The sequence below is a fragment of the Carettochelys insculpta genome, chromosome 1 (genome assembly GCF_033958435.1).
Source record: "Carettochelys insculpta isolate YL-2023 chromosome 1, ASM3395843v1, whole genome shotgun sequence".
Taxonomy (NCBI): domain Eukaryota; kingdom Metazoa; phylum Chordata; order Testudines; family Carettochelyidae; genus Carettochelys; species Carettochelys insculpta.
In genome coordinates this window covers 343,890,276-343,903,330 of record NC_134137.1, presented here as the reverse complement: position 1 = coordinate 343,903,330, position 13,055 = coordinate 343,890,276, and the positions used below count along the sequence as shown (strand labels likewise).

The window sequence follows — 13,055 nt, the reverse complement described above, 5'->3', positions numbered from 1 at the left end:
AGTACATCCTTAAACGTCAGTTTCTTCAGAGGTGACTAGTTGGAATAGACAGCAGTGGCCCCTGCACAAAGTGACATTTTTCCTCTTTATGGAACAGCCAGAATGGGTTCAGTTAATGACATAGTCAAAGCTCCTTAACAATCCAATTTACCTCTTGGAGACGCACACTAAACCAAGATTGCACAGGGGGCCAAATGCAGGACAAAATTATGAGTTGAGAAAGAAATTTTATTTCAAGTTTCTAAGGGGCTATTACAAACCATAGAGAGTAAAAACATCAGAAAGTATTTAAAAAGTAACTGACTGTCCCTTTAAAATAAAGATTCAAGCAGGTTTAACAATGCAGATTGCTATTCAATGAATTTAACAAAAAATTTAAAAAGTATTGGTTTTTCTGTATTCACTAATCCATTATAAAAAAAAAGCTGGGCATAAATACTTTGTGCATTCATATGCATTATTTGGTGTTGCATATTATATAAGTTGGTACAGTATTTAAGATATCACTGCAAAAGAGTTCAACACAGTGCATTTATAAATAATGGAGTCATTATAAATCACATTGCAAACAGCTTACCGTTTTCATTGTTACAAATTCAGTATTTCAGTGAATGTAGGAATAAAGTAGCTACAACAATTGATATCTTGACTTTATTTTTTTTAATATAAAAATGCAGTTTTGGACCCCCCCCTTTTTCCCCCTCACCCATACATAATGCTTTACTTCTTAAAAATAAAAATAAAGTACTAATTCTATATACATCACATGTACCATACAAAAATGTATCCAAATTTCTATTGCTACCAAAGTGTTCTAAATTAAAAGTTACATAAATCCCCTCATTGGAAACAAGGGCATACGAGTTACAAAAAAATCAAATTACACACACACAGCATTGAGTCAATTTATACAATTTCCAATACATTTTTCCTCCCAAAGCAAGTTGTCTTCTTGTGTGCCTGTATAAAAATGCATATCAATATATTTTGTCAAATTTATTTCTCATTATAAAGCAAATTAATACATTTTCTACAATAAATAAAAAAGGAGGCACATATATGAAAAAAAAAATCTATGGGAGATAGATGGGATAATTTTGAAAAAAATTAATGTGCTCATTGGCTTTAAGCCAAGTTTGTTTAAAACAAAACAAAAAAACCTCTAAAAAGTTATTTTGGGCAATAATGGAGTGTTTTTGGTGATTTGCAAGTGATGTACATAGCATAATTTTACTCTTGATGCCCTTCTCACAAAGTACCCTCCAAAATAATGTACTTTTCTTTCTTAAAATACACATTTGTAACTGTAAATTTACATCAATCTTAAATATGTGGTACTTTGTGCTAAGAGCAATGATTTACACAGAATTAAACATTCACAAGTCTTTCAAAAGCTACAGATCAAGGAAAAATTATACAAGCAGCACCATATTGTGTAATATATGATTTAGGCAAATGTATCTTTGATGTTATTTTGACGTTAGGCTTTTCATTATGCACCTTAAGCTGGAAGATGGTGCTTAGGTATTTTACTTTTTTATATGTAAAAATATGGAAATGAAAACCTCACTCCCCATCAAAATTAAAAAAGGGAATTAAAGAGCTACCTCTAAAATTAGAATAAGTTAAGTGTTGAATATACATATATATATGTACAATTTATGAACACTATGAACAAGACATTTTAACAGGTTTAGTGGAAAATCCTCCCAACTACAACACAATGATAAAATCATTAATTTATAGGGCAATGGTGATCTAGAAAAACTGCTCACTTCAAGTTTGCAGAACTCAGCCACTGAATCAATGATTAGGAAGTTGTCTCCTCAGTACATTCTTTTAGACAAAGAGGTTTATTAATAAAGTTCAAGTCTATGTGTGGTATGTTTCTTGCCTTGGTGGCACTTTTGTTAGTCAATATCACTGAAGTCACTGACTGGCTCTCCATGGACTCTGCTTAGATGAGTCATGGCACGATCAAAGGCAATTCTCACAGCTTTACGAATGCTTGAGTTTCGACCTTCCATCATTTTTAACTTGTCAATGGTCTCATCAATCCCCAGGGGAATCATTTTTGATTTTGGAAGCCACTGCCTAGAAACAAGAGAAAATAAATATTGGATTAAATAAAGCCCAGATCAACACTTATATTTACAAAGAAGTATTGAATAAAAAAGATAGGGCAGCCCTTGTGCAACATGCCAAAACTGTTTCTCTCTTTAAAAAAATCCAACACCAAAAATTTTACCAAAGATAGGATACCTATAAGTAGCGTCAGTAGTTTCAATAAACAAGACTTGCAAATCCAACAGCCACCATAGGACTAACTGATGGAACATAATGACTTTAATAGGTGTCAGTCTGATGAAACATTGTATCTAAGTATTAATATAACTCAGGCTTAGACTAGGTAGTAATGGAGTCTGTCACCACTAGATTTGGCTCTGTTTACCTGACGAATTATTTTTAAAAATTACTCATTCTTCAATTTCAATCATTGCACACAGATTGTGCAAAAGTTGGGTTACTCCACACTCTGAAGTGTGTTAGTTTTGGAACTCCCGACTGGAGATCATACTTAATGAACTACTCCATCCAGCATTCTGTATTTACCCTACAACATTTGAATACAACCAATTCACTATGTAGGGTAAAGAATGTGTGGCTCACTCTTCTACATTAGCTATAAATGTCTAAAGTCAGATGTTTGTTTCTAATCAATGCTATTCACAAACTTGAAAAATACTTTTGAGTACATTTTTGCCTTGTCTAATACGCCCCCTTGCCCAGTTGATCTACCCTAGTCAATTTCAGGTATGCAAGTAGCATAGCTGAAGTTCTCTCACTCTCCACAGTGTCTTCCATGCAGTAAAGTTGACAGGGGCTGCTCTTCTGTCAACTCCAACTACTCTTCTTGTCCCGGTGGAGCAGTGGAGTCGAAGGGAAAGCACTCATAGGTCAATTTATCGTATCTAAGCAGACTCAATACATAGCGGAAACAAGCCCTTTCGGGGCATGAGGGAGAGAGATGAGGCATCTTTCACAAACAGCCCACAGAAGAGGCTAATGTGGGTAATAGCACTTCCTTGTAGCTCAGCCCCATGGTTTGGGCACTGGCCTGAAATGTGGAAGACCAAGATTCTGCTCTCTTCTCTGCCTGATGGGGAGAAGAAATTCAGATTTTGCCTGATGCTTTGCAGGCAAACAACCTAAACAGCGGGCTATAGGCTGTTCTCCAATGGGTGTCTCAATCTCTCCAGGTGAAGCTGTTCCAAGCAATTAGTCACTAAAGTAGGGAGCTGAAGTTAGTTGAGGTGAGTAGCCCAAACAACATTCTACCACTCTCTCTCCCTCTCTGGTTCAATGACAGCGAAGCCTGACCTACACTAAGACTCAAAGTCACTTCAAGATATGCAATTCTAGCCATGGCATTAGCATAGCTAGAATTGATGTATCAGGATTGACTTAGTGCCCTGGTGCAAATCAGGGCTTCCTGGGCTCGCACCGATGTCCTTTACTCCTCACAGCAGCATGGACTAAAAGGGTCTATGGCTGAGCCCAGAGAGAGATTTTGCTGAGTCTTCACTGATGTGGGAAAAACAAACTTCAGCAGGCAATCAGTGCAGGTCTGACATGTCATAAGTACAGACATACTCTCATTTATACAAAATGGAAGAATTTCCAACAAAATATATTGTTAGCCTCTTTAACACAGTATCACATAGCTTGGTGGCTAGGGTAACTGCCTGTAGTATGGGATACCCAATTTCGAATCTCTTCATCTAAAAGAGATTTTTCTGATTTGCCATTATTTTTCAAACTCTGTTAAACCATAACTACATTTCTTCAAAATTGCCAGTGAACTGGTAAAGTCAAGTGCTCACTCAGCTCCAATGGGTACAATAATAAATGTTGTAACATTAACAGTTGCAAAAATAAGGAACTGAACTACACCCTTTCACATACAAGAAGAATACTGGTTTACATAAAAAACATATTTAGTTCATCTTTAGAAAAAAAAAGAAGTGTTCATTTCAGTCAGCCCAGTTTCTTTTAGGACTTAAATACTGCAGATTTTCTCACTAGGTAAAAATGAAATTGTTTTGAAATAAAATATTTCTACATAATCTGCATTTCTTATATTAAGGGGTGGCAGAAGTTATGCTTCTAATGTATAAAACTGTATCGACTTGTATGATAAGGGAAAAGCCCTTTTAAAACTGAATATGAACAAAAATTTTAAGTAACAGTCTTTAATGGAAAAATTTATACCAGATTATTACTTACTGTTAGCATTTAAGTCATGCTTTAGAGTGCTAGTCAAAAACTAGGACATCACCATAGTAAATAGAGTACAAACACAAAACAAAGACATGGTGCCTAGCTCAAATAATTTACAATTAAGTATAACATGAGAGACAAGAGATGGACACAAACACAGGCGTGAAAATACAAGCTAACAATGAGACCATACTGGTCAGAAAGACAGACAGTGGTCTTAGCACACCAGCTGTCTAGGCACTGTCAAGATTATACAGGTATCAGTGCAAATTAGAGTTCTAAGGAAAGATCTAAAGGAGAATAATGAGTGAATTTTGCAGATGTTCAAAAAGAGCTATTCCGAAATGTGATGTAAAGCATGAAGGTGCTTATTTGAAATTCACATATGCATGATGGAGGCTGACACCACGGGCCAAAGCAGGGCAAGGATTAACATAATGATAACAGAAGAAGAGTGGGGCCAGGTTATGAAGTACCTTGAAAATGAAGATGTGTAACGTCCGTGGAAGAAGGAGAAACGTTCAAGACATAATCCAAGTGAGATGCTAGGGAAATGAACTTCACGGTACTTGATATGCAAAATAAAAGACTGGACAAGAGTTTTAGCTGTGAAGGTGGATAGAAAGGTGCCATGCAGAAAGAAGCTGCAAGATTTAAACATGAGCATGTGTAATGGCCTAGATAGAGGTCTGCATCTAAGATGATGCCCAGGTAATAAGCCTCAGTGACATGCAAGATGGTGGCACGGTCTACAGTGATCAATGAGGGAGGTAATAAAAGAAGGCTGGGAAGGAGGGATTAAGAGCTCTGTTTTAGCCATGTTGAGCTTGAGTTTGTAGCTAGACACCGAGAAGATTTCAGTGAGAAAGGCCAAGATTTTAAAGTTGGACAGATGAATCTGGAGAAAATGAGGAAGATGAATCTGGAGAAAAGAGGAAGATCTGTGATCCAGAAATGGTAGATGAATGTGTGTGTGCAACTGACACTACCCAGAGATTAAGTTTAGTGGAGAAAAAGGAAGGGGAAGACACTGTCCTGTGCAACTTAAACAGAAAATGGGAAGCAGGAAGAGACAATATAAGCAATAATTAAAAGGTAAAACAAAAAAGCAGTCATGTTATTACTTTAAAGACTAACAAAGTAATTTATTAGGTGATGAGCTTTCGTGGGACACACCCACTTCATCAGATCATAGCCATATCAGAACAGACAGGTAGATAGCAGATAAAGCACAGAGGTCAAAAATTGTTATCCCGGTTGGCAAATCAGAAGGGGGGGGGATTAAGAGTTAGATAAAACATCAACGTATGTAAGAGAGTCCTTATAATGGATCAGGTAATTGCTGTCCCCATTCAAACCACAGGTTAATGTGTCAAATTTGAATTACCTGATCATGAGAAGGGATCTTTTACATACGTTGATGTTTTATCTAACTCTTAACTTCCCCACCCCACCTACCCCTCCATCCCTCTGCTCTTCTGATTTGCCAACCTTAGTAACAATTTTTCTGATGTGTCAACCTTGATAACAATTTTTGGACCTCTGTGCTTTATATATTGAATATGCTCTGGTAAGGCCATGATCTGAAGAAGTGGGCCTATCCCACGGAAGTTCATTACCTAATACATTATCTTGTTCGTTTTTAAAGTGCTACATGACTGCTTTTTTGTTTTGAAAGAACACAGACTAACATGGTTATTCCTCTGTTACAAATTAAGTGGTAGGGTGACAAAAGACATGGAAGGACAAGATTTCAACAGCAAAGTTGATGATGTTGAAGACACTTGATACATCAAGGAGGATTAGGACAGAATAGTGGTTCTATGCTTTAACAACAAAGTGACAGACTGACAAGAGCAGATTCACTGGACTGCTGGGGATTGAAGCTAACTTGGAGAGGATCTATGATAGAACTAGAGAAGACAAAACACTCCAGAGCATGATTGTCAATACTGCGTTCAATAACCTTAGAAGCAAACGAGAGAATGCAAACAGGACCAAAATGAGAGAGGCAAGTAGGGTGAAGGGTGAGTTTTTTAAGTTGTAAGAGACAAAAAACATGCATGTATTGTTAGGGGAGAGAGCTACAACAGGGTGAAATTTAACACTAGAAGCAGAAGACAAAGTCAGTGGGACAAGTGGAGAAGTTAATGTACAGTAGATAAACTTCTACGTCTGACAGGAAGGGGAAAGAGGAGGAGAAAGAGCGGTTGGGCTGAGGAAAGGTCACACTGTATTTTGTCAACTTTGGAAGAATTGGCTAGAACTTGTGAGAAGAGAGAAACAGAGGCAGAAGAAGAAGGTTTGAAGAATGAGTCAAAAGTGGTGAAAAAATGGCTGGTATTATTGGGTGTGATATTCAATTGAGCTGGGAGAAGAAGAATTACTTATCTACAAATATGGGAGAAGTGAAGGAGAAAAGGACAAGTCCATGGAGGAAGAGGAGCTTATTTACCTGTAACTGGAGGCTCCAGTCACAAATAAGTAACTTCTTCTTTCAGTGATGGCCCCTACAGTATTGGGGGTGGGGAGGATAGCTCAGTGGTTAGAACACTGGCCTTGTAAACCCAGGATTGTAAGTTCAATCCTTGAGGTGGTCTTTCAAGGATCTGGGGCAGGTCAGATTCTACTCAGGGTGACTGACTAGCAGTCCCTAGAAAGCAGGAGGGTGCAGAAAAAGATGGCAGAAGCCTACAGAGGACCACTGCATGGAATGAGGTGTCCATCACAGAATCATGTGCTGGAGCAGGCGTGAGCAAATTGGGGGCCAGGTCCCCTCATAAGGGTGAAGCACAAAATGATTGGCTGCTAGGGGTCAGACTCATCTATCTAGTTAAAATGTTGAATTATGTTACTGTTTTATGGATGTACATTCACACATATTGATTAATAAAGTTTTTACAGCTTACATACTTATTTTCTTACACATGCAGAAAGTTTTTTTTTTTTTTTTTTTTTTTTTTTTTTTTTTTTTTTTAATATGAACAATACCAAAACTTCCACCAATGTGGATTACAATAGACAGACTGGGGGACCCTGATAATTGCATGGATGAAAAGTGGGGCCCGATGTAAAAAGTTTGCTCGCCCCATACTAGAGCACAATAAAAGGTGTGTAAAAAATTCATTTAGCTGCCTTATGGTCATCCACAAGGAGAACAGCAGGAAGTACAGCTGTAGTTGATGTTTGTGTTCTTGTGTAACGGGCTCACGTTCCATCTAGTGGACAGAGCCCTGACAGTTGATAACTGCCATTACATGCTGCTATCGAATGAGGAGGATGATGACAGAATGGAATCGCTCAGGATCCACCATCAGAACAGGGCTGATTGGAGCATCACTTCTCCCTGTAGTCAGTGATATCTTGTCTATTGATGGGATTGGAACTGGTAAAGGCACCTGTCTCAGACCAATGAATCACAGGAAACCAGTGAAGATGATGTGGGGGCTCGCAGAGCACAGATCCTATGCTGTGGCCACTGGCTCTGTGGATTCAAGTGGCCTCTTATCAGTCTTGTGCATCTTGGGGCATATATCTTCTCCCTGCCCAGAACTCATGTGTGTGTATAACCCTCAGTGAAATAGGAAGGACCATCACTCGAAGAAGTCATACAGCTAGAGAAAAGCAAAAGTAGATATACACAGTGATGTAGAATTTATCTTCCTTTAAAATGTGTGTTGCAATCAAAGGAAGAATTTTCATATGTCAATATCAAAACAATGATTGTTCTGATACCAAACCTGTACTAAGGAAAGACAGCATAGGTTGAACCTCTCTAATTCGGCACACTCTCGTTCGGCAACAACCGTCGTCCAGCATGATTTTAGTCAGCTGGATGTTCACTTATCATGGGCATAGCCAAGTTTCCCATGGTCCCTTAAAGTTTGTTTGTTTAGCATTAATTTGCCCCTGAATGTGTTCTGAGCAGTGGAAGTATTGGTAATGCTGCTAAACCATACTGATCTCCTGTGGTTCAGCAGATTCTCTCATTCGGCACCAGTCAGGTCCCAAAGGTGCCAGACTAGAGAGGTTCAGCCTGTATCTAGTTTATAGTCACATCGTTCTGCAAAATTGGCCTTTGTGTCTTTTAAGAAGATAACTGGTTCCAATATCAGATTCAGAAATGTTCAACATTAAATACACATTTCAGTTTATATATGGAGAGAAAACAGTGTTTCCACTGTCTTTTAAAACTAAAATATGGCTTATTGCTCTAGACTATAAATCAGTGCATTAAACTATATTTTTCTTACATTCAATTAAATAACTATACATACCAACTTCTTTTATTGTCAAAAAACAAAACTAAGAAAAGCCTCTCATCAGATTTGGTCTGCATTTGTTCTCCAATTTTCAATACATCTAGAGGTGGCACTGGTATTGTAACACCATTGTGATGGCCGGCAACACGAGGCATCTTAGGGTCAATAATCTATAAAATGGAAAAAAAAAAAAAAAAAAAAAAAGAACAGTTCCTAATTTTTTTAAATCTGTGTTCACTATTAAAGGTATCTTTATAATGAATGTATTTAAATGGGAAAGTAGTATACAAATCAAACACCAAATGTGGATAAACTTCGGCCTTGTCCATACATAAACTTGTAATTATTTTGGTTCAGTTTACATGTGTTCTTAAACAATTTAAACTACATTGGAATAAATCTTGTTTAAACAAAATAAGATTGCCCAGTTTCTAACTCTTTTAATTAAGCTGATTTAAAATCATATCCTAACTGATGCAACACTGCAAGCAGAAAAACCATTAGGAGGAGGCTACTCCTAATTCAGAGCATTAAAATACAATTGACATATTCACAAATAAAGTTTAGAAACATGGGCCAAGATTTTTAAAAGCAATTTACTGACACCTGATGTTTCAAATGTTTGTGTTTGAGGCACCTAACATGAGGCCTGATTTTCTGAATCCTGGGTGAACTGACAATTTCTGAAAATTAGGCAACTTTACAACATGTCTAAGGTTGGGCATCCAAAAACTGAGGCAAAGTTGACTCAAAAAATCACTACTTGCGTTTGAAAACTTTGGGTATTGGTTTATGATGCTGAGCAGCCCATCTAGTACTCTGTCTTTAGTAATAATCCATGATTTATGCTTCACAGAAAGGTAAAAACACCCAAACTGTGACTTGTCAATCCTGCAATGATACACATGAAGGTTAAGGAAGAAATTCCTTCCTGGCCCCTGTACCTGGTGCTCAGCAAACACAAGGAATCAAGAGAGTTAGTTACCATTTCCTGGAATGTACCTACTATGAACAGCCATAAGATTATTTACCTTACTTGAACTACAGTCACAGTATTTGAACAATTTCTTCACACTAATGAATTCCAGAAACTGGCTACTTACTGACAAAGAAAATGGTTATGCATCTTGTGCAACTGTTGTCCTTTGAAATGTGTTGGTCATGTCCATTCCAATCGGGTGTAAATGCACACACGTGCATGGGGGCCAGAATATTTTGGCCTAGCAGCAACCGTCGCATTATCATAGGCATCCTCTGGAGTGGTACCAATACGGTGCTCAATATATAGCCTTGCTAACATGCCAACACCCCCCTACCTCTCTCCGTTCCTTCTTGCTGGGTACTCCAACAGAGGCGAAGGAGGGTAGGTATTAGAATGGACATGAACACAACATCTCATAGAACAAATTACAAAAGATGGGTAACGGTTTTTAATTTGAGTGCTTGTTCGTGTGCATTCCAATAAGGTGACTCACAAGCCTAAACTCTAGGATCAGGTGGCCAACCTGTGGTTCTTTGAGACATTAAATGCAGATCGACTGCTCTGTGCACATGCTCCAGTGCTTGGTGGGAGAAGCATGTGGCAGCAGCGGCTTCGGTGAGTTGCTGGCATTGACTTAGAGCTGGGAGAGGGGGCTGGGTGTGCCTGACTCTGAAAGGAGGGAGGGAGATTGGGTTAGAGTGGAGATGCCTGGTTCTGATGACAAGGGGAGGGCACTGAGCCACATATTATATATTTATTTTTTAATCTAGCTAGATAAAAATAAATATATAATTCATGGCTCTTTGCACTCTGTGTGGCTCTCAGTCCTCAACTTGTTGGCCACCCCTGCTGTAGGCGGTGGGGTCAGAGTCACGAGCTGACTGGAGCACTGCCCTACCGAAAGCCAAAGTATCTCTGGTCTGGTGGGTAACTGCGTAACACGTGGCCAACTTGTGGACAGATGAATTGGGATGTGAGCAAGAAATGCTGTGGATGAATCACGTGCTCAGGTAGTATTTGCCATGATAGCTGGCACTGGGACCCAAAACAAGGCTGTAGTATTCATGGCTACAGGAGACTACCCAGGATGAGAGTTCCTCGGATGACTCTGAGTGACTGTTCATTCTATCTGTAACTGCTACAAATTGCTGGTCTAATTTTGTAAAGGATCTAGCTCTTTCAATATAAAAAGCTAATGCCCTGTGCATATCCATGGAGCATGGTCCCTATTCCCAAGACCCAGAGTGTGGCTTAAGACAGAAAACTGAAAGAAATAGGTGTTGGTTGATATGGAGCAGAGAAACAAACCCCAGGGAGGAATGTAAGTGAGGTCCTATTGGCACCTTGCCATTAAGAACATGGTGTATGTGGGCTCTGAAGTCAGAGCCCTGAGTTGACACTCTTCTGGCAGAGGTTATGGACACCAGGAAAGCTTATATTATACAAAAGGTAAAGCAAAAAGTTTGCAGCTAATGGTTTGAATGGAGGGCCTGTCAGCCTTGAAAGGACCAAGTTGTGGTCCCATGGAGATACAAGTTGGTGTAACTTCAATATAGCCTAAGTCTTTTAGGAAATGAACCACTATAAAGTCAGAGACCACCATAAAACTCTGCAACCCAGGGTGGAAAGCAGAAGTGGCAGCCAGGTAGAATCCTTATACATGAAACCATAAGGCCTTACTGTTTCAGACAGAGGAGGTGATCAAGGATGAGTGGGACTGGTGGTGACGTAAGAGGGAAACTGAGCTGTGATACCAAAAGAGAAAAGCTCTTTCACTTTGCCATACAGGTGGATCTTGTTGTGGCCTTCCTGCTATCCGTAAGAACCCGATCATAATAGAGATGCTCCCGGGGAGTCAGCCATGGAGCTTCCAGGCTGTACGGTGCAAAGACTCAAGGTTGGGATATCGGAGATGGACTCAATCTTGAGTCAGAAGGTCTGGGTAGAGTGGGAGCAGGACTGATATGTCCACTGACAGGTCCAAAAGAGATGCATACTAATGTTGATGAGGCCAAGCTGGCACTATTATGATAACCTGTGCCTGGTCTCTCTCGATTTTTAAAAACTACCTTGTGCACAAATGGAACCAGTGGAAAGGCACACAGGAGGCGACCTCCCCACAGGAGAAAAAATGAGTTGCTGCAGGATTCTTCACTGTGGTTCTGGAACGAGCAAAGCAGGAGACATTTCCTTTTGTGGCACATAGCAAACAAGTCGAATTTGGAGTGCTCCATCTTTGGAAAATCAGGCTGATCACATCCTGGCGAAGGGACTACTTGTGCCTGCTGAAGACTTTGTTGAGATGGTCTGCTAGCTCGTTCTGGGCTCCAGGGCATAAAGATGCTACCAGCTGTGGCAGATCATAGAATCCTTGAATCCTAGGGCTGGTAGGGCCCTCAGGGGGTTTTCAAGTACAGCCCCCTGCCCAAAGCAGGATCAATCCTAACTAAATCATCTCAGCCACAACTTTGTCAAGATGGGATTTAAAAACCTTTAAGGAATGAGATTCCACCACCCCTCTAAGTAATGCACTTCAGTGCTTCACCACCCTCCTGCTGAAATAGTTTTTCCTAATACCCAACCTACACCTCTCCCTCCGTAACAGACCATTGCTCTGCGTTCTGCCATACGTCACTACTGAGAACAGCCTCTCTTCATCCTCTTCAGAGCCTCCCCTCAGAAAGTTGAAGGTGGCTATCAAATCACCCCTCACTCTTCTCTTCTGCTAACTTCATGAACCAAAATCCCTCAGCCACTCCTCAGAAGTCACGTGTTCCATCACCCTAATCATTTTCGTTGCCCTCTGCTGGACCCACCCCAATGCATCCTCATTTTTTCTATACTGGGGGGCCCAAAACTAGATACAATACTCCAGTTGTGGCCTCACTAGCGCCGAATAGAGGGGACTAATAACTTCTCTCGATCTGCTGGAAATGCTCCACCTAAAATACCCCAATATGCTGTTAGCCTTCTTGGCAGAGATGTGTTGTGTGATGGGGTTGTATTTGTTTTCTGGGTGGGGGGCAGGGAGTATAAGCCCAAGGAGCTACAGGAATTAAAATTTTTACGGCATGCAATTTCCACACTGCAAAAAAGCCTGATGTTTACTCTAAATTGCCTTTTTATAAATAATGTTACATTCCTTTGTACAAAAGACACTTTTTGATCTCTTTTGCTTACAAGACACTTTCTGAACCCCATTGGATGTGTGTGTCACAGTTTACTGTTAGTCCACACTAATCTGACACTGTACAAACTCTGTACTGAAATTTCATGGAAAATATTATAGGGTAAAGGGAAAGTCCACTTTTACTCAACTCTTTATTAGATCTTATGCGTCTGCTTTTGTACAGAAGTTTGGAAACAGTCAAATAAATTTCAGTGTAACAGTGGTGACATGCGGTACACTCACCAGTGCTGGATAGGAAGGGTATCCACTGCACTTGGCCCAGACTACTTTTAAAGGCTCAAGAACAGACGTTGCAGCATCAGTAGAAATCCACATACTGCTATGTCCAACTTCTAAGGAA

The 13,055-nt window shown here is 39.7% G+C and overlaps 1 protein-coding gene across 4 annotated transcripts in view; it reads right to left on the bottom strand.

Moving 5' to 3' along the window:
• Positions 1-213: 213 nt before the first annotated feature.
• BRD1 (bromodomain containing 1) overlaps positions 214-13,055 on the bottom strand; it is a 99,175-nt gene continuing 86,333 nt past the window's right edge. For 3 of the 4 annotated variants that reach the window (XM_075015781.1, XM_075015799.1, XM_075015822.1), the window contains 3 exons: positions 12,938-13,047; positions 8,559-8,713; positions 214-2,094 (listed from right to left, as the gene is read on the bottom strand). In XM_075015781.1, the coding sequence (XP_074871882.1) occupies positions 1,911-2,094; positions 8,559-8,713; positions 12,938-13,047 (449 nt within the window). In that variant the 3' untranslated portion in view covers positions 214-1,910. The remainder of the gene's footprint in view (positions 2,095-8,558; positions 8,714-12,937; positions 13,048-13,055) is intronic. The other variant, XM_075015788.1, reaches the window with a different exon arrangement.